Genomic DNA, 22519 nt, shown 5'->3' on the forward strand with positions numbered 1-22519 from the left:
TGTGCTATATACAGTAATGGGGGTGTAATACTCAGGGCCTGTGCTATATAGCAGTATGGGGTCTAAAACTCAGGGCCTGTGCTATATAACAGTATTGGGGTGTAATACTCAGGGCCTGTGCTAATATACAGTATGGGGGTGTAATACTCAGAGGCCTTGCATATAACCAGTATGGGGTGTAATACTCAGGGCCTGTGCTATATACAGTATGGGGGTGTAAATACTCAGGGCCTGTGCTATATACATGTAATGGGGTGGTAAATACTCAGGGCCCTGTGCCTATATACAGTAATGGGGGTGTAATATCAGGGCCTGTGCTATAATACAGTATGGGGTGTAATACTCAGGGCCCCTGTGCTATATACAGTATGGGGTGTAAATACTCAGGGCCTGTGCTATATACAGTATGGGGTGTAATACCGCCGGTGCTAGGGACCTGGCCTGCCTATATAACCACAGGCAAGTGTGATCGCAGGGCCTGTGCCTATATACAGTATGGGGGTGTAATTACTCAGGGCCTGTGCTATATACTAGTATGGGGTGGGGCCTGTGCTATGTTAATGGGTATGATACTCAAGGGCCTGTGCTATAGTACAGTAATGGGGTGTGTACCAGGGCCTGTGCCTATACAGTCTGCAGGGCCTGTGCTATAATACAGTATGGGGTGTGATACCCAGGGCCTGTGCTATATACATGTAATGGGGGTGTAATATCAGGGCCTGTGCTAATAACAGTCCAGGGCCTGGCTAATACAGTATGGCTCAGGGCCCTGGCTATATACAGTATGGGGTTGTAATACTTCAGGGCCTGTGCTATAACAGTATGGGGTGTTAATACTCAGGGGCCTGTGCTATATACAGTATGGGGGTGTGATACTCAGGGCCTGTGCTATATACAGTATGGGTGTATACTCAGGGCCTTGCTATATACAGATGGGGGTGGTAATACTCAGGGCCTGTGCTATATACAGTATGGGGGTGTAATACTCAGGGCCTGTGCAGTATGGGGTGTGATACTCAGCGGCCTGTGCTATTATACAGTAATGGGGTGTAATATTCAGCGCCTGTGCTATAATACAGTATGGGGGTGTTAATACTCAGGGCTGTGCTATATACAGTATGGGTTGTGATACTCAGGGCCTGTGCTATATACAGTATATGGGGTGTAATACTCAGGGCCTGTGCTATATACAAGTATGGGGTGTAATACTCAGGGCCTGTGCTATATACAGTCTCAGGGCTGTGCTATATACAGTATGGGGTGTGATACTCAGGGCCTGTGCTATATACACGTTATGGGGGTGTAATACTCAGGGCCTGTGCTATATACGTATGGGGTCATCAGGGCCTGTGCTATACAGTATGGGGTGTAATACTCAGGGCCTGTGCTATATACAGTATGGGTGTAATACTCAGGCCTGTGCTAATATACAGTAATGGGTGTAATACTCAGGGGCCTGTGCTATATACAGTATGGGTGTATATACAGGGGTGTAATACAGGGCCTGTGCTATATACAGTATGGGGTGTGATACTCAGGGGCCTGTGCTATAATACAGTATGGGTGTGTCAGGGCCGTGCTATATACAGTATATATACAGTATGGGGTGTGATACTCAGGGCCTGTGCTATATACAGTATGGGGGTGTAATACTCAGGGCCTGTGCTATATACAGTATGGGGTGTGATACTCAGGGCCTGTGCTATATACAGTATGGGGTGTGATACTCAGGGCCTGTGCTATATACAGTATGGGGGTGTAATACTCAGGGCCTGTGCTATATACAGTATGGGGTGTAATACTCAGGGCCTGTGCTATATACAGTATGGGGTGTGATACTCAGGGCCTGTGCTATATACAGTTATGGGGGTGTGATTACTCAGGGGCCTGTGCTATTATACAGTATGGGGTGTGGATACTCAGGGGCCTGTGCTATATACAGTATGGGGGTGTAATACTCAGGGCCTGTGCTATATACAGTATGGGGTGTAATACTCAGGGCCTGTGCTATATACAGTATGGGGTGTGATACTCAGGGCCTGTGCTATATACAGTATGGGGGTGTGATACTCAGGGCCTGTGCTATATACAGTATGGGGTGTAATACTCAGGGCCTGTGCTATATACAGTATGGGGTGTAATACTCAGTATAAAGAACAAACAGGCATTGGTGCCATTGTATCAGGGCAGGGGCAGACCCGGGCATGTGATAAGCAGTGAATAGTATGGGTGTAGCAGTAGAAAAGGTACAATGGGAGTATAATGCTATTGAGTTATTTATTAATTCCCAGGGTGGGGGCTGAGTCCAGGGACGCCTTGTACTCCGACTCCAAATCTGAGCCCAATCAATTCCCTCCCCGAGAGCCGCCTGATATTCCCAACATTTCCTTTTATTATTTACCAACCCAAACCTGCCCCAGTTTCCATCACAGGGCAACGAGCTGCACCATCTCTGACCCACCACCAAATACAAAGGAAAAACAAGCGGAAATCAATTACAGATTGTGCTCAGCAAGTCAGTGCCCTGTAACATGTTACACAATATACATTGATCACTGATTCTGTGCCTATTAACTCCCTGTCAGTAACATGTTATACAATATACATTGATCACTTACACCTAAATGTGCCTATTAACTCCCTGTCCTCCACTTGACCAGACCTGTTTCCAATCACAGATTATAATCATAGGAGGTGCAGGAGATACTTCTCCTCATCTGACTCCATCCATTGTCCAGTGTGACAGAAACTGAATGGTAAGAACAGGAACCTTCTCTCTTCCTTCCTGAATTCTTGTAAAGACTAAGTTCTGCTAAAACCTTTACTATACTGGACCTTAGTGGAGCTTACAATTCAGTTCAGATCAGTTCAGGGGATAAAGGCAAGACGGCTTAATGAAGTCGTTTGCACGTGGATAGGAAACTGGCTACAGGATCGGGTACAGAGGGTGGTTGTTAATGGGACATTCTCTACTTGGAGTAAGGTTCTTAGTGGGGTCCCTCAGGGCTCAGTATTGGGGCCACTTTTATTTAACTTGTTCATTAATGACTTAGGGGAGGGGATTGTAAGTAATGTATCAGTGTTTGCAGATGAGACAAAACTATCAGCCCAATTAATTCCATCCAGTATGTGGCACTTGCAACAGGATCTTGACTAACTGGCAATCTGGGCAGCTAAGTGGCAAATGAGATTCAATGTTGATAAATGTAAAGTCCTGCACCTGGGATGTAACAATATCCACTTATACCCTTAATGGGACTGCACTAGGCAAATCCATAATGGAGACGGAGCTTGGAGTCCTTGTAGATAATAAACTTGTCTGTAGCAAGTAATGCCAGTCAGCAGCATCAAGGGCAAATAAGGTCTTGACTTGTATTAAATGGGGCAGAGAGTCACGGGAGGAGGGGGTCCCACTGTATAGAGCACTGGTAAGGCCCCATCTAGAATATGCCCTACAGTTTTGGTCTCCATCACTCAAACAGGACATTATTGTATTAGAGAGGGGACAGAGAAGGGCAACTAAGCTGGTAAAGGGAAAATCTTAGCTATGAGGAAAGACTGGCCAAATTGGGGATGTTCACGCTTAAGGGGAGATATGATAACTATGTATAAATATATAAGGGGATCATATAATAATCTCTCTAATGCTTTATTTACCAGTAGGTCTTTCCAGCTGACACAAGGTAACCCATTCCGATTAGAAGAAAAGCGGTTCCAGCTAAATATTGGGAAGGGGTTTGTTACAGTGAGAGCTGTGAAGATGTGGAATTGTCTCCCTGAATCAGTGGTACAGGCTGATACATTAGATAGGTACAAGGAAGGGTCGGATGCTTTATTCACCAGTAGCTCCTCCCAGCAGACAGGAGGGAGCCAATGAGATTAGAGGAGGGAAAGGAGTGTTACAGGGAGAGCTGGGAAGTGAATCAGGGGTACAGGCTGATACATTAGATAGGTACAAGGAAGGGTCGGATGCTTTATTCACCAGTAGCTCCTCCCAGCAGACAGGAGGGAGCCAATAAGATTAGAGGAGGGAAAGGGGTGTTACAGGGAGAGCTGAGAAGTGAATCAGTGGTACAGGCTGATACATTAGATAGGTACAAGGAACGGTCGGATGCTTTATTCACCAGTAGCTCCTCCCAGCAGACAGGAGGGAGCCAATGAGATTAGAGGAGGGAAAGGGGTGTTACAGGGAGAGCTGGGAAGTGAATCAGGGGTACAGGCTGATACATTAGATAGGTACAAGGAAGGGTCGGATGCTTTATTCACCAGTAGCTCCTCCCAGCAGACAGGAGGGAGCCAATGAGATTAGAGGAGGGAAAGGGGTGTTACAGGGAGAGCTGGGAAGTGAATCAGGGGTACAGGCTGATACATTAGATAGGTACAAGGAAGGGTCGGATGCTTTATTCACCAGTAGCTCCTCCCAGCAGACAGGAGGGAGCCAATGAGATTAGAGGAGGGAAAGGGGTGTTACAGGGAGAGCTGGGAAGTGAATCAGGGGTACAGGCTGATACATTAGATAGGTATAAGGAAGGGTCGGATGCTTTATTCACCAGTAGCTCCTCCCAGCAGACAGGAGGGAGCCAATGAGATTAGAGGAGGGAAAGGGGTGTTACAGGGAGAGCTGGGAAGTGAATCAGGGGTACAGGCTGATACATTAGATAGGTATAAGGAAGGGTCGGATGCTTTATTCACCAGTAGCTCCTCCCAGCAGACAGGAGGGAGCCAATGAGATTAGAGGAGGGAAAGGGGTGTTACAGGGAGAGCTGGGAAGTGAATCAGGGGTACAGGCTGATACATTAGATAGGTATAAGAAGGGGTTGGATGGTGTTTAGCAAGTGAGGGAATACAGGGATATGGGAGAGAGCTCATAGTACAAGTTGATCCAGGGACTGGTCCCATTGCCATTTTGGAGTCAGGAAGGAATTTTTCCCCCTCTAAGGCAAATTGGAGAGGCTTCAGATGGGTTTTTTGCCTTCCTCTGGATCAACTGGCAGATAGGTAGTTAATAAAAAAAAAAAAAAAAAAGGTTGAACTCGATGGACGTGTGTCTTTTTTCAACCTTACTTACTATGTTACTATGTTACTATGTTACTATGTTACTATGTTACTATGTTACTATGTTACTATGTTACTATGTTACTATGTATGTTGCTTTTAGAGCTCACTATGGGCATTTTCAATATCTGATTTTGCATCTTGGCATTTACAATTCACCAGCAACCTTTCAACAATTTGTGAATGACAAGTTTAAGGACTAAAGATTTCGTTTAAAGCACATTTTCTCCTGGCCGTGTGATTATAAACTTTATCCTACACTTGAAAGAAGTTCAAAAATTTGTGTCATTCACCAAACGTAAACTGATCATAAAATGTTCCCTGTGCTCTTGTTCATATTATTATCAGTTGTACTCGTGCCTCGGACTGATTTTGTCGACATGTGATGTCTGATCCAGTTTTACTTTCTACTTTGTAAATGGAGACACTGATTAGGGTTATTTTATCTCAAAGTGTTGGACCTAATATTATGTCCCTTAAGGGTAAGGCCAGACGAGGAGATTCGGGGAGGTTTTGTTGCCTGGCGACTTATCGCCACGTCTTTTTTTCCATTTGTGACATTTACAAGATGCTAATTACGATGTGACACCAGTTGACTTATTGCAAGACTTCCACTGTCATTTGTTGCCTTTCATTTTGTCGTGACCCCGGAGCCCACTGAATCTAGTTATGGTCCCGCCAGTTCGGGTGCAGTTAACCAGCCATTCCCAGTTAGACGACTCCTTTTTTAGGCTGATGTGGGTTATGTCTATGTGAGCGGTTGTGTCTTTCTCATGAGAGTGGTCCATGTATTGAGCGACCTGTCATAGAAGCTGAACTAAAATAAAACAAAGATTTTTTGGAAAAGTTAGTCTTTTAGGTTTTCCTTCTTGCCGGTCTTTTCACAGTCTCTCCACTGTCCAAGAAAAATCCAAAATATGCAAAAGCAAGACCAGCGCCTGTGGCAACAGAAGTTTAGAAACCAATATGGTGCAGTATTTCTGTTAGAAGGGATGACCCCCAGTGTTTGGTTACAATTAACTCTAAAGGTGCCTATTACTTTTACTCTCTCCCTCCCTCACAGACCACGGGTATGAAACTGCACGTAGTTTGAATCCCTGTTCTGGTTTAGCTCAGGCTCCGCACCAGTCTCCTACTCGCAAGTATGGGAAGAGATGGAAACCGAAAATAGTATAGTCCTGTTTTATTAAAAAATTTTTTAAAAACAATTGCACTCACGTTTCTGAAATCAAATAATCGCATATAGTCCACATAGGGCACTCTTCCAGGGGTGGTTTTGCCGGCTCTCTTGGTATCCACTCCGTGGTATTGTCTGCAGCCCCTCTGTCATGTGTCCTTGTAGCTGAACTAACCCCTAAATTGTACTAGGTGACCGCGTTGCAGTACCCGTGGGTCACAATGGGGCATGCGATGACTAGACAGGCCTGCCGAGGACCCTGCACACTGTATACATGCTCTACCACTCTGTGCGCACCATGGTGGGAGTTATAGTTCAGCAAGAACTATTGTACTGAAACAAACTAGGGGGCAAGATTTTTTCTATGTATTTCCCTCATTGGGTCTAATGACCCGTATACACAGATATACCTCTTGTGAAGCGCTGGCCCAGATGACAGAGCCCACTATATATAAAAAGGTCGGATGCAGAAAAACAACAAGTTAGTTGTGGGACGCCGGCCCACCCGCAAAAACCTGTGGTACCCGCGGGTTGCGGGTAGAATTTCCGGGTACGGGTGGGCGGTTCTGCGGGTCGCGGGTCTTCTCAACAGCGATTTTACTCCTTTTTTCAGATCACGCCTACTTCCAATGACATCACTTCCGGTTTACAATGACAGCACTTCCTGATTGTTGATGGTCAGCAGGTCGCGGTTCCAGGTTGGGATAAGGTACTCGCAGGTCGGGCAGCGGGTCCATGCGGTAAGAATGCGGGTAAGAATGCGGGTAAGAATGCGGGTTCGGGTTGCAGGTTGCGGGTACGGGTCGGGTACGGGTCGGGTACGGGTTCCAAAAAATGGACCCGCGCAGGACTCTAACGTGGGAACTAACAGCACTTTGATCCTAAAGATTGGACACGTATTTTATAAACAATGTTACAAACAGCACATGTTTTTAGAGACTCACTTTTGCTGCTTTATTTGTAACTGGTTCTATATATATATATATATATACATACATACATACATACATACATACATATATATATACACAAGTATTCCCATTGAGTGCGATACTATGTCACTTTATTTACCTTATTTACCAGCACCCGGGCACATTGCTAAACAAGTTCAGGGAGTTCTCCTCCATGTTTTTCTATATATATATGTTATACATTATGCATGCCTATTACCGACTTGATTACACTTTATTCTCACATAGTGATGCTCCTACTGTTCTGAGCTGCACTTACTGGTGCACAGAGCTTACAATCTTTCAGGTGCGTAACACATAATATGGCTTGTGTCCAAGGTCACCTTAAAAGAAAATTAGCCACAAAGCGTCAGCCTCTCAGCCATTCTTTCTGGGTCAGGACAATTCCAGTAAATGTTAATATGCTTTCCTGGTTTAGCGCAGCTTAGCAGAAACGCTCCCTTCCCTGCACTACAGGCAGCAGCACTCAGCACATAGGAATGATAATTAATCCCATCAACTCCTCCTGCCCCCCACCTTCCCTTTAATTACATAAGATTATAAGTATTTACACAGGGACTTTAACCTTCTCTTCATCTTTCTCCTTGAGGGCTCCTGTCTGTTGGCAACATTAATTAACTGTATTTTATCTGTATTCCCTAATTGCTTTGTCTCCTCTGGCTTCTATAGAGATGTCGCTGCAATTCTACTCCTACAGGGGGTTTTATAGCAAATATGATATTATCAACCCAACAGCCCCCTAAATTTAGCATAGGTATTCCCCTGTACTAAGCACAATTCAGCAGGAACAGTCCCTAAGTTTGCTCATAGTCTGTACAGAGAGATCCCATAAAACTATGGTACATAGGTATTCCCTGTACTAAGCACAATTCAGCAGGAACAGTCCCTAAGTTTGCTCATAGTCTGTACAGAGAGATCCCATAAAACTATGGCAGCATAGGTATTCCCTGTACTAAGCACAATTCAGCAGGAACAGTCCCCTAAGTTTGCTCAGAGTCTGTACAGAGAGATCCCATAAAACTATGGCAGCATAGGTATTCCTCTGTACTAAGCACAATTCAGCAGGAACAGTCCCCTAAGTTTGCTCATAGTCTGTACAGAGAGATCCCATAAAACTATGGCAGCATAGGTATTCCCTGTACTAAGCACAATTCAGCAGGAACAGTCCCTAAGTTTGCTCATAGTCTGTACAGAGAGATCATATAAATCTATGTTAGAATCGGTACCCCCAACTGCTTTACTACCACTTGTGCTCTTTACATGTGTGTTGGTTGGAACCCCTGAACCCTCTGTTCTCACTGTTGCAGTTCTCTACTGTTCAGCCAAAGTTTCAGAGCCAACACTCCCTCTCCTGCTCCAGGAGGGGAAATCTCTAGTGGTTCCTATTGGACCTGTGCCCTTACTAGTGCCATTTCGGCTGTGCCCCCTCCCCCGGACCTGTGCCCTTAGGATCTCCTTACTAGCCCTGCTTGGGGGTTACTCCTGGGCCCTGGGAGGGGTGGGAGAGCTAAAGGGATTTATGTCTGTCTGGCAGCCGCTTCCCACTATTGGATCCAGTCCCGGCCCAGTGAGGCAGAGACAGCCCATTACTAGAGACATTCCAGCTCCATATACAGTCTGAGAGCTGCACAGCGTCAGGGGATCTCGAATGTGACCTCCAGTAACCGCCAGTCTGAGTCTCAGCCAGGAGAGCCCGAGGGCTAACACAGAGCAGGGGGGCGGGAGAGAGATGCACAAACAGGGGATGTGGGCGAGAGAGACAGAGACATCTACAGAGAAAGAGACAGAGAAGTTGAGATCCTTATCAGCTCAGAGAGGAAGGGGAAAGAGGAAGGAGTTGTGGCGCTAACTGTCACTTCTCTCCCCACTACTGTGCCCCACTCACCCCCCCAGCTATTTGTTACTGTCTCTTCTGCTTCTTCCCCAAACAGTCACACAATGTGCTGCCCCCACTCCCTATATGGGCCCCCAAATGTGTCTGGCTCCTCACCCCCAGCCCTCACACATCTGCTTCCTCATCAGCCCGGCCCCTCTCTCCAAACCTATACAGACTATAAGTAAACCCAGGGACTGTTCCTGCTGAATTGTGCTTAGTACAGGGAATACCTATGCTGCCATAGTTTTATGGGATCTCTCTGTACAGACTATGAGCAAACTTAGGGGACTGTTCCTGCTGAATTGTGCTTAGTACAGGGAATACCTATGCTGCTATAGTTTTATGGGATCTCTCTGTACAGACTATGAGCAAACTTAGGGACTGTTCCTGCTGAATTGTGCTTAGTACAGGGAATACCTATGTACCATAGTTTTATGGGATCTCTCTGTACAGACTATGAGCAAACTTAGGGGCTGTTCCTGCTGAATTGTGCTTAGTACAGGGAATACCTATGCTGCCATAGTTTTATGGGATCTCTCTGTACAGACTATGAGCAAACTTAGGGACTGTTCCTGCTGAATTGTGCTTAGTACATGGAATACCTATGCTGCCATAGTTTTATGGGATCTCTCTGTACAGACTATGAGCAAATTTAGGGGACTGTTCCTGCTGAATTGTGCTTAGTACAGGGAATACCTATGCTGTCATAGTTTTATGGGATCTCTCTGTACAGACTATGAGCAAACTTAGGGACTGTTCCTGCTGAATTGTGCTTAGTACAGAGGAATACCTATGCTGCCATAGTTTTATGGGATCTCTCTGTACAGACTATGAGCAAACTTAGGGGACTGTTCCTGCTGAATTGTGCTTAGTACAAGGAATACCTTCTGTAGATATATCGACATCTCTCTTGGGGAGAGACAGTGAGTTGGGGGCTTTCCTGGGAATATCAATTCCTCTGGTTCCCTGCCCAGGATCCCCCCATATTATTTACAGCTGACTCATATCTACGCGGGAGGGGGAGCTGCTGGGGAGAAGGGCTGAATACAGACACTGGCACCTATTGTGGGGTATAGAGTTTATCAGGAGTGGGTGCAGGGCAAGTCTCATGGACACAGGGGTCTTCTGGGGGCCCTACCACTTCTAGTGGGAGAGCCAATCACATCAACATTAGAGCAGTGGCAAAATCCAGATAATTAGCTATGGCCTTTTTGCTGTTGCTGAATTACAACTCACATAACCTCCCACAGTCCAGCAATGAGCAGACATAGAGCGAGATGGCACCATGCCCGCAGACAGAACACAGTGGGCACACACACACAGACGTATCACATGGCACAGCCGCACACTGAGGATTTATTGTCCTGATCCAATCTGGCACCTGTCAGTGTGAATTGGGGATTAAAGGGCACACAGGCTTCTGGCTAGCTTCTCCTGAATGGAGGCTACGGGTCACTGTGCCAGTCAGACAGCTGCTCAGAGATTTATCTCCTAATTTTGCAGAGGAAGCCAAACTAATGAGATTAGAGTATTAATGACGCAGCATGGGAAGCATGAATGTTACACAGGGGGGTGCCCGTGCCAGCAGGAGACCTGGCAAACCAGCCAAATAACAGGACTAATGAGTCCATCTGGTTGGGGGGCACAGAGATGGCCATACACAGGAGACTCAATAATGACTCAATCTTCCTATTTCTAGTTTTAGCCACATGTCACCTAGAGGAGCAGTGGACCCCTTACTCCCATGCAATGGTACATTCCTTCCTCCAGGTTTTCCTGAGCACATATGTACAGACAATAGTCAAAGAGACATAAAGCCCCTAGGGGCAATGACTGGATCATAACTGGGGCCTGTGGAGCTTTGTTGTGGTAGGAAATTCTTCAACTCAGTTCTCCCCCAAGAGAATTTCAAACCTGCCAGATATACGGCTGATTCTTGGCCAGTCATTGGTCGGGTAAGCAATGCCTATTTGTTCAGGAGGGGTTGAGTCAGCAGCTTTTATTGGCTTCCAACATTGTCTTATGAGACACTGGGTCTGATCTTGAGTGTAAATCTAGAATTTGTGCCATAAAGAAAGACAAAGCTACTGCTATTTGCTAAAGAGGAAATTAAAATATTCTCAGAAGTACGAGGATGGCCTCCCCATGCCAAACTCTGTTACTTTAAACACATTGTATTGAGTAATAGGATGCACCTTAAAAACTCTGAGCTAAATATGTTGGCTCTGCACCGCACAATGTTATTGGCAAAGAGTGAATCTTTACTGGGCAGCTGGCACGAGGGGCATTACTTTCACTGAGGGCAAAACTAGTCTGAGACTGTTGCTGCCTTTGAGGACGTCCTGCAGGATGACTTGGTTCAACTGCGGCACCTCAAAACTTCATTCTTACTACAGTGCACCAGCACAAACAGAATAGAAATTTGTGATATATAGTTTGGGACACAAAAAATGGGTCTTCCCAATGTACTTAGTGAGTCTCCATGATGTCTCCTTAGAGAGCGAAAATTCATTCTACAAGAGAACATAGTCAAAGCTGCTTCTTAACCTATTTTGGGACATGAAGCTTGTTTAAACTGCATTGGGCACAAAGGATTTCAGCAATAAATTTGGAATTGAGTAGAAGATCTAATAATATAGTGGACACAGAGTAGGAATATTTTGAGAGTTGGGTAGAAGTTCTAGGAATATACGAAGAATTGGGAAATAGATCTAGGAATATATTGAGAATTGGGCAGAAGTTCTAGGAATATATTGAAAGTTGGGTAGAAGAATTGGGTGGAATATCCAAGAATATATTGAGAGATGGGAAGAAGATCTAGGAATATATTGAGAATTGGGCAGAAGTTTTAGGAATATATTGAGAGTTATTTATAAGATCCAGGAATATACTGAAACTTGAGCAGAAGTTTTAGGAATATACTAAGAGTTGGGTAGAAGAACCAAGAATATATTGAGAGTTGGGAAAAAGATTTAGGAACATATTGAGAATTGGGCAAACGTTTTAGGAATATATTGAGAGTTGGGTAGACGTTCTAGGAATATACTGAGGTTTGGGTAGAAGATCTAGGAATATACTGAGAGTTGGATAGAAGATCTAGAAAATATTGAAAGTTAGGTAGAAGATCTAGGGATACACTGAGTGTTGGGTAGACCATCTAGGAATATATAGAGAGTTGGGTAGACAATCTAGGAATATATTGAGAGTTGGGTAGACGATCTAGGAGTATATTGAAAGTTGGGTAGAAGATCTAGAAAATATTAAAAAGTTAGGTAGAAGATCTAGGGATATACTGAGTGTTGGGTAGACCATCTAGGGATATATTGAGAGTTGGGTAGACGATCTAGGAATATATTGAAAGTTGGGTAGAAGATCCAAGAATATATTGAGATTTGTGTAGAATATCCCTGGCTTGGGAGTGACACATTACTTTTAAAAGTTTTTTCCGTAGCAGGAGCCTGAGCCAATATTCACTCATTCAGCTTCGATCTTAACCTGTATAACTACCAACGGGATGGCCCTTTCTCATTATAGAGTTGAAACACGTTTGAACATTTATTCTGGTCATTTGACCAATTTCAAACATTTGGTGAGGGATGTCATGGTAGGGAGATGTTCTGGCAACTAATGCTGTGATTAATAGTGATCTATCATGTCTGAAAATTGAATCTACCAATATTGTCGTGTTGTCAAGTACACTATCAGATGATGAAGTGAAATGTTCCAGCAGTTACAATTGTTAGGCTGATGCCCAAACAAACAGAACCATTGAAAACTGAGCATGCTCCTGTATGGACACACATATGGTATAGTCTGTTCAGTATGAGGAATGACAAGTTGGTTCCCTTGGAGCAATGGTTCCTAGCTCAGAGTGAAGGCCACTTGTTGTGAGGTTTGGGGACAACACCAGATTGATCTTCTAGATCAGGGATCCCCAACCTTTTTTACCCGTGAGCCACATTCAAATGTAAAAAGAGGTGGGGAGCAACACAAGCATGAAAATGTCCCTTGGGGTGCCCAATAAGGGCTGTGATTGGCTATTGGTAGCCCCCATGTGGACTCACAGCCTACAGAGGGCTCTGTTTGGCAGTACATTTGTTTTTTCTGCACTTAAAACTTGCTTCCAAACCTGGAATTCAAAAATAAGCACCTGCTTTGAGGCCACCAAGAGCAACATCCAAGGGGTTGGAGAGCAACATGTTACTCATGAGCTACTGGTTGGGGATCACTTTCCTAGACACACCTGAAAGCTTAGTTGGAAGGTCAGTTAAAGTTATGATTAGATATTTCTCAAACTATTGGGGCCTAATCAGAGTTTGAACCTTAAAGGGGAGACTTAAACGTAAAAAGTCTGTCAACCACTGCAGTAAAAGATTGTCGATTGAATAGCCAACTAAAAGTTACAAACTCCATAGAATGTAATGCAAGTTCCTTACCGATTTGCTGCTTCTCTGTGACCAAGGTGAGATACTTCTGTTGGTTTATATCTAAACATTCATGGGTTCAGTTATCTTTTAGGTGAGGATGGGAATAGCAAGAGTCTAGATGAGATTGATGCTAACCGCACTCGGGGTATATTATTCACTGGAGTATTTCAGCTTATAGGAAATAACCAAAAACAGGCTTCTCGGGCTGGATTTGGAGGAAAAATGCTGCCCATGAGGTTCCCCTGGACCAAAAATCTTAAGCTGATGATTGTGGGCACAAGAGTCTGAGTGGGTCCCTTTTCTGCAATGTACATGATGGTTACAAAGGATCCACAAGGAACTCACAGGGATAATATTAAGTTGGAAGCAATTAGGGATGCACCGAATCCATCATTTTGGATTTGGCCAAACCCCTTCAAAAAAAATCCTTTGGGAAAGATTCAGCCGAATATCGAACCAAATCCAAATCCTAATTAGGGGTGGGAAGGGGAAAACATTTTTTACTTCCTTGTTTTGTGACAAAAGTCAGGCGATTTCCCTCCCTGCTCCTAATTTGCATATGCAAATTAGGGTTCTGATTCTTTCGGGCTGGCAGAAGGATTCGGCCGAATCCAAATCCTGCTGAAAAAGGCCTAATCCTGGCTGAATCCCGAAGCGAATCCTGGATTTGGTGCATCACTAGAAGCAATAACATTGGGATGCTTTAGGGTCCATGAGAGAAGTTCAGGGTGAAGAGAGAGGAATGTGGTGGGTAAGGCCCAACCCTTGTGCTCAGGTTCACTTGTTATATAATCCTCTGAGGAGCAAAGTCCAGATCTTATCTCTCACACATTCCTCCCTCCCCACAGTCATTGTGTCCCCTGATAACATTCCATAATAGGGATCCAGGCAGGAAAACTTGTTGCTTTCTCTCAATAGTGACAGCAGTGCAACATCTAAACAGAGCCTGTAAGTCTAGATCTTAAAAGGATACAGCAATCTTATTTTACACCCTTTTAACATGGCAGCTTTGTGTTCTTAGGCGTATTATGTTTCTTCTGTCCAGCTCTATTTTTAGCTTGAAAACTGTTGTGGTTTGGTTTTCTCTCCCTTTGTTTTGTTTTCTTACCTCAGCACATAAGGCCTGTCAATGAATGTCCTATTGTGATTAATTGCCACCACTCATTAGCAACAAATATCCTCCATACCCCAGCCCCAAATGCTACAGTGTTGTCAGCAATGGGGATCAGATAGAATATGTGCAGCCACTGGGACAGAATGTTCTGTTATACAGATAGCTAGAATCTCAGCTGCCATAAAGCAGGACAGGACTGCTGCTTACAATGGGGATCAGATAGGATCTGTGCAGCCACTGGGACAGAATGTTCTGTTATACAGATAGCTAGAATCTCAGCTGCCATAAAGCAGGACAGGACTGCTGCTTACAATGGGGATCAGATAGGATCTGTGCAGCCACTGGGACAGAATGTTCTGTTATACAGATAGCTAGAATCTCAGCTGCCATAAAGCAGGACAGGACTGCTGCTTACAATGGGGATCAGATAGGATCTGTGCAGCCACTGGGACAGAATGTTCTGTTATACAGATAGCTAGAATCTCAGCTGCCATAAAGCAGGACAGGACTGCTGCTTACAATGGGGATCAGATAGGATCTGTGCAGCCACTGGGACAGAATGTTCTGTTATACAGATAGCTAGAATCTCAGCTGCCATAAAGCAGGACAGGACTGCTGCTTACAATGGGGATCAGATAGGATCTGTGCAGCCACTGGGACAGAATGTTCTGTTATACAGATAGCTAGAATCTCAGCTGCCATAAAGCAGGACAGGACTGCTGCTTACAATGGGGATCAGATAGGATCTGTGCAGCCACTGGGACAGAATGTTCTGTTATACAGATAGCTAGAATCTCAGCTGCCATAAAGCAGGACAGGACTGCTGCTTCCAATGGGGATCAGATAGGATCTGTGCAGCCACTGGGACAGAATGTTCTGTTATACAGATTGCTAGAATCTCAGCTGCCATAAAGCAGGACAGGACTGCTGCTTACAATGGGGATCAGATCTGTGCAGCCACTGGGACAGAATGTTCTGTTATACAGATAGCTAGAATCTCAGCTGCCATAAAGCAGGACAGGACTGCTGCTTACAATGGGGATCAGATAGGATCTGTGCAGCCACTGGGACAGAATGTTCTGTTATACAGATAGCTAGAATCTCAGCTGCCATAAAGCAGGACAGGACTGCTGCTTACAATGGGGATCAGATAGGATCTGTGCAGCCACTGGGACAGAATGTTCTGTTATACAGATAGCTAGAATCTCAGCTGCCATAAAGCAGGACAGGACTGCTGCTTACAATGGGGATCAGATAGCAATGCTCTGTTATTCCATATTGAATATAAATGATTATTTTCAGGAGCAAGATCTATAGTTGAATGACTGGATTCATTTAAATTGGATTTCTCTCGCACAAACACACGCACATTAACTCCGTGAGTCATATGAAATCCACATATAAAATCGGGCTGCAGAAGACACAAGATTACTCATACTTAATGACATATTGTATGAGCTGATCCAGGGATTCGCCTAATTGAAATTTTGGATCTGAGCTGTTAACCCGGCTGGGATTTCTATATATTACACTTGCCCTTTAATCATCACCCACTGTGCGACATTCCTGCCCCGAGTTCACTCTTCCAGCTGAATACAAAGTGGGATCATAAATATCTGCTCTTCTCCAGAGACAACGACCCCATTTTGCATTTGTGTGAGAGTCGCATTTGTGTGAGTCGCATTTGTGCGAGTGTTGCATTTGTTTGTCGCATTTGTGTCGACCATGAGAAACACGTGGGCGTGCGGAGACTGCAGAGCAACACCCCCTATACACACACATCTCATGCTCTGCACAGGCTCAGACTGAGGAAGGACGGGAGCTGCCATGTAGATTTATAGGAGCCGTGAGAGATGATGTGATTGGCTGAGTCCCTCCCTGCAGTTAAATAATTAGCAGTTCTGCTGTCACACAGGCCAATGCGGAATTATCGACCCATCAGCTGCCGACTCAGGTGATCTCCCTCCAACATAGAGATAATGACAGTATCTACATGAGCCGGGGATACTCCCTGGATACACCTGTATATTTATGGATGGAGCAGACCTCGCTGAAACAATCTCTACACCAGAGGTTACTGTGGGGCACCAAGGTCTGCCAGTTCCATCAGTACAACCCAACACAAGCAAACATTGATTCTCATTGCTTCATACAAGTCCAATTTAACTGTAACTTTAATTTAGTGACCCCCATAGTCCCCTAAAACCTCACCTACTCCAGCACAGTGCAGCAACCACAATGAACATAATAATTTGGGAGCTCAGCTCCTTGTATAGAGAAACCCCCAGACAACCAGAAACCTTTCTGAAGACCCTATAGACCCAGAAGAACTTATAGATCCTGAAGACCCTATAGATCCAGAGGACCTTATTGATCCAGAAGATCCTATAGATCCAGAATACCCTATAGATCCAGAAGAGCTTATAGATCTTGAAGACCCTATAGATCAAGAAGACCCTACAGATCCAGAAGACCTTATAAATTCAGAAGACCTTATAAATACCAAAGAGCTTATAGATATTGAAGACCCTATAGATACAGAAGACCTTATAGATCCAGAAGACCCTATAGATCCAGAAGACCCTATAGATCCAGAAGACCTTACAGATCCTGAAGACCCTATAGACCCAGAAGGTTCTTACCTTGAAGACCTCAGAGAAGAATCCAGATCCGATCTTCTCACAGTAGAAGTCATCAATACGGGCCAAGTTGGAGACGGCGCTACGCAGGGCCCGGTAGGATGAGGGGCGCAGGCGGCCAGTCCCTTGGGAGTTGGGGGTGAGTCCATGGATGACGTCACTGTGGGTCCCCAATTCTGAGTCTCCATCGGGTTCCATATCAGAGAAGTGATCACATACCAGACGGATCAGACAAGCAGAATAATGGGGTTTCCGGAGTGGATGGAGGGAGTGGGGGTCTCATAAGTCCATATAAAAGTTAAGGGGGGCTGAGGATGGTCCGGTCTCCTCCATTCAGAAAAACAGGAGCAGGTCTGGGAGTGGGACATTCCCTGTAGGATCTAATGGGATCCCCTGAAACTCTCTGACCCCCTACAGGCCTGGGGGACCCCAATGACTCAATAGAACCCCAACAATAATAATGAGTGCGGCCCATAGATACCCACCTATATCAGCCCCGCAGGTAAGTGCCACCTCTTGTAACTCCTCCCTCCTACCCTAGTCCAATGGGTCGTCGACCCTCCAGAACTTGCAGTCTCCCTCTCGCCCAGCACTGATCCCCCTATAATTACTCTGTACCCCACTAGTACTGCCGCCCCCACAATATAAGCACATCAGCCCCTTTATCTACCCGGAGCTTCTCCTGTAACAAGTCCGACCACTCTGACCCCCCGAACTACGAGCCTTGGCCGGATCCTTCCTCTGTGTCTGACACCGGATAATCCCGGGCTCCTCCGCGGTCTCTCGTGCTGCTCATCCCAGGGCTCCGGCCGCGACCAGACCAGAGGGGAGGCCTAGAGTAGGCGGGAGATGAGGGGCGGGGAGTGGGCGTGGTCGGCTGTCAGACGAAAGGCCAAAAGGGCGGAGTGAAACGGGTGGGCGGGTCTAGAGTTGGGTGGAGCAGAGACGCTGTGACGGAGGGGGCGGGGCGGCGAGTGAGAGTGATTGGCCGGACAGATGTCGGTCAGTTTGTAGAGACTTGGGAGAGAGTCAGTGACGTAACATGGAGACTCCCTGGCGTTTGTACCTGAGAAAGTGTAATTAACTGTGAGCCGAGGGACAGGGCTGCTCGTTGCTATGGGAATGATTGTGAGTCTTTTGTTCCCTCCCTCTGTCTCCTCTCCGTACAACTGTCCCTTTATCTGTCTCTGGCCCCTCCCCCAGGCTCCTCCCTCCTGTGGGGGTGTCAGACACATCGTGGGGTTTTAGAAGTACAAAGTGGCCAAAGTTCATATTCGGGCTACTGATTGGCCCTTTGGCTTCTTTGTACTCTGAACCAACCAATGTTATTACTTCTGCTGATGTGCCGAGTGTGTGAGTCCCGATGCATGTTGGGTAATGTGGTTTTGTAGTTGAGTGTGAGACTACAGTACCCAGAATGCACTGCGACTGACTTGAGTTACCACTTGTTGATCTCGGTACCCCCAGTCTCTCATTCTCACGTTTTACACTTACTTTCCTCAATTTCAGGCAACTTTAGGGCAACAAACTTCTGGCCACCAAAATGTCTACAGGTTTGAGGTGTTTTACCAATATTTATTGAAACTGTATTTGTGTTAGGGACCCCTGTACAGGCCGGACTGGCAATCTGTGGGTTCTGGCAAATGCCAGAGGGGCTGCTATAAGGTCCCATAGAAAGTCAGTATTTAGTGGGCTGGTGGGTCTGTTTGGGCCTCTGTGTAACTGAAATGCCAGGGCCTATTTTAATTCTCAGTCCAGGCCTGCCCCTGTACCTCCTGCCCCCCCCTGTAATTACCCCCCTAGTGACGGGTAAATCTGTCCCATTTTACTTCATGGAAAAATATGTGTAAATTTGAAAAAGAAGTATTTTCACATATATTTATTTATTTTTTAGATTTCTTTTACTGCAAATATTGTATTTTATTTTGGGCTTCTGTTAAAGAGCCTATTGGCTGGTTTTCAGAATTAGACCTGACAACCCTGCTCTGCACTAATGTTCATAGAGCCTCACATACGTGTTCTACACATACATACAGTCACATACATACGTGTTCTACACATACAGTCATATACATACGTGTTATACACATACATACAATCACATACATACGTGTTATACACATACATACAGTCACATACATACGTGTTATACACATACAGTCACATACATACAATCACATACATACATGTTATACAAATACAGTCACATACATACGTGTTATACAAATACAGTCACCTACATACGTGTTATACACATACAGTCACATACATACGTGTTATACAAATACAGTCACATACATACGTGTTCTACACATACAGTCACAAACATACGTGTTATACTCATACATACAGTCACATACATACGTGTTATACACATACAGTCACATACATACGTGTTATACACATATATACAATCACATACATACATGTTATACAAATACAGTCACATACATACGTGTTATACAAATACAGTCACATACATACGTGTTATACACATACAGTCACATACATACGTGTTATACAAATACAGTCACATACATACGTGTTATACAAATACAGTCACATACATACGTGTTCTACACATACAGTCACATACATACGTGTTATACACATACATACAGTCACATACATACGTGTTATACACATACAGTCACATACATACGTGTTATACACATATATACAATCACATACATACATGTTATACAAATACAGTCACATACATACGTGTTATACAAATACAGTCACATACATACGTGTTCTACACATACAGTCACATACATACGTGTTATACACATACATACAGTCACATACATACGTGTTATACACATACAGTCACATACATACGTGTTATACACATATATACAATCACATACATACATGTTATACAAATACAGTCACATACATACGTGTTATACAAATACAGTCACATACATACGTGTTATACACATACAGTCACATACATACGTGTTATACAAATACAGTCACATACATACGTGTTATACACATACAGTCACATACATACGTGTTATACAAATACAGTCACATACATACGTGTTATACAAATACAGTCACATACATACGTGTTATACACATACAGTCACATACATACGTGTTATACAAATACAGTCACATACATACGTGTTATACAAATACAGTCACATACATACGTGTTATACACATACAGTCACATACATACGTGTTATACAAATACAGTCACATACATACGTGTTATACACATACAGTCACATACATACGTGTTATACAAATACAGTCACATACATACGTGTTATACAAATACAGTCACATACATACGTGTTATACACATACAGTCACATACATACGTGTTATACAAATACAGTCACATACATACGTGTTATACAAATACAGTCACATACATACGTGTTATACAAATACAGTCACATACATACGTGTTATACAAATACAGTCACATACATACGTGTTATACACATACAGTCACATACATACGTGTTATACAAATACAGTCACATACATACGTGTTATACAAATACAGTCACATACATACGTGTTATACAAATACAGTCACATACATACATGTTATACACATACAGTGTACACCACACCAGCCCAACCCCCACACACATATAATATAATAATAATAATTATGTATTTGCCTCATGGTGCCAGGGAGTGGACACAATCTAAAGGACATTGGGATACAGATCTCTGAGAAATGTCTCTTCTTTCCCTTTGTCTATAAATACTGTATATAATGGCACAAGGGCCTCCCTCATGATAAGTACAAAGATAGATACACCTGCAAGAGCTGAGAAGTTGTGGGACTCTCTCTCTGAATCAGGGGTACAGGCTGATACATTAGATAGGTACAAGGAAGGGTCGGATGCTTTATTCACCAGTAGCTCCTCCCAGCAGACAGGAGGGAACCAATGAGATTAGAGGAGGGAAAGGGGTGTTACAGGGAGAGCTAGGAAGTGAATCAGTGGTACAGGCTGATACATTAGATAGGTACAAGGAAGGGTCGGATGCTTTATTCACCAGTAGCTCCTCCCAGCAGACAGGAGGGAGCCAATGAGATTGGAGGAGGGAAAGGGGTGTTACAGGGAGAGCTGGGAAGTGAATCAGGGGTACAGGCTGATACATTAGATAGGTACAAGGAAGGGTCGGATGCTTTATTCACCAGTAGCTCCTCCCAGCAGACAGGAGGGAACCAATGAGATTAGAGGAGGGAAAGGGGTGTTACAGGGAGAGCTGGGAAGTGAATCAGTGGTACAGGCTGATACATTAGATAGGTACAAGGAAGGGTCGGATGCTTTATTCACCAGTAGCTCCTCCCAGCAGACAGGAGGGAGCCAATGAGATTAGAGGAGGGAAAGGGGTGTTACAGGGAGAGCTGGGAAGTGAATCAGGGGTACAGGCTGATACATTAGATAGGTACAAGGAAGGGTCGGATGCTTTATTCACCAGTAGCTCCTCCCAGCAGACAGGAGGGAGCCAATGAGATTAGAGGAGGGAAAGGGGTGTTACAGGGAGAGCTGGGAAGTGAATCAGGGGTACAGGCTGATATATTAGATAGGTACAAGGAAGGGTCGGATGCTTTATTCACCAGTAGCTCCTCCCAGCAGACAGGAGGGAGCCAATGAGATTAGAGGAGGGAAAGGGGTGTTACAGGGAGAGCTGGGAAGTGAATCAGGGGTACAGGCTGATACATTAGATAGGTACAAGGAAGGGTCGGATGCTTTATTCACCAGTAGCTCCTCCCAGCAGACAGGAGGGAGCCAATGAGTTTAGAGGAGGGAAAGGCGTGTTACAGGGAGAGCTGGGAAGTGAATCAGGGGTACAGGCTGATACATTAGATAGGTACAAGGAGGGGTCGGATGCTTTATTCACCAGTAGCTCCTCCCAGCAGACAGGAGGGAGCCAATGAGATTAGAGGAGGGAAAGGGGTGTTACAAATGTACAAAATTGGGCTGCACCAGATTAAGTATTTGGGATTCAGCCCTTCGTGAAAGATTTCATGGAATGCTTAACCAAAAACCTATCCTAATTAGCATATGCAAATTCGGACAGGGAAATGAAAAAGTGGAAAAACATTTTTTACTTCTTTATTTTTTGACAAAAAGTCAATTGATTTCCCATCCCTAATTTACATATGCAAATTCAGATTCATTTCAGCCTGGCAGAAGGATTCAGCCAAATCTGAATCCAAAAAAAGTCCAAATCCTGGATTTAGTGCATCCCTAATACAAAGTGCAAGTTGTTG

General features: G+C 44.5%; 1 protein-coding gene across 2 annotated transcripts in view; it reads right to left on the reverse strand.

Annotated features, from left to right (window-relative positions):
* LOC108719112 (dual specificity testis-specific protein kinase 1) overlaps window positions 1–18162 on the reverse strand; it is a 42037-nt gene extending 23875 nt beyond the window's left edge. The window contains exon 1 of one of the 2 annotated variants that reach the window (XM_018267755.2): window positions 17263–18162. In XM_018267755.2, coding sequence (XP_018123244.1) covers window positions 17263–17457 — 195 coding nt within the window. In that variant the 5' untranslated portion in view covers window positions 17458–18162. The remainder of the gene's footprint in view (window positions 1–17262) is intronic. The other variant, XM_018267747.2, reaches the window with a different exon arrangement.
* Window positions 18163–22519: the final 4357 nt, after the last annotated feature.

Source organism: Xenopus laevis, chromosome 1L, assembly GCF_017654675.1.
Source record: "Xenopus laevis strain J_2021 chromosome 1L, Xenopus_laevis_v10.1, whole genome shotgun sequence".
Lineage (NCBI taxonomy): Eukaryota > Metazoa > Chordata > Amphibia > Anura > Pipidae > Xenopus > Xenopus laevis.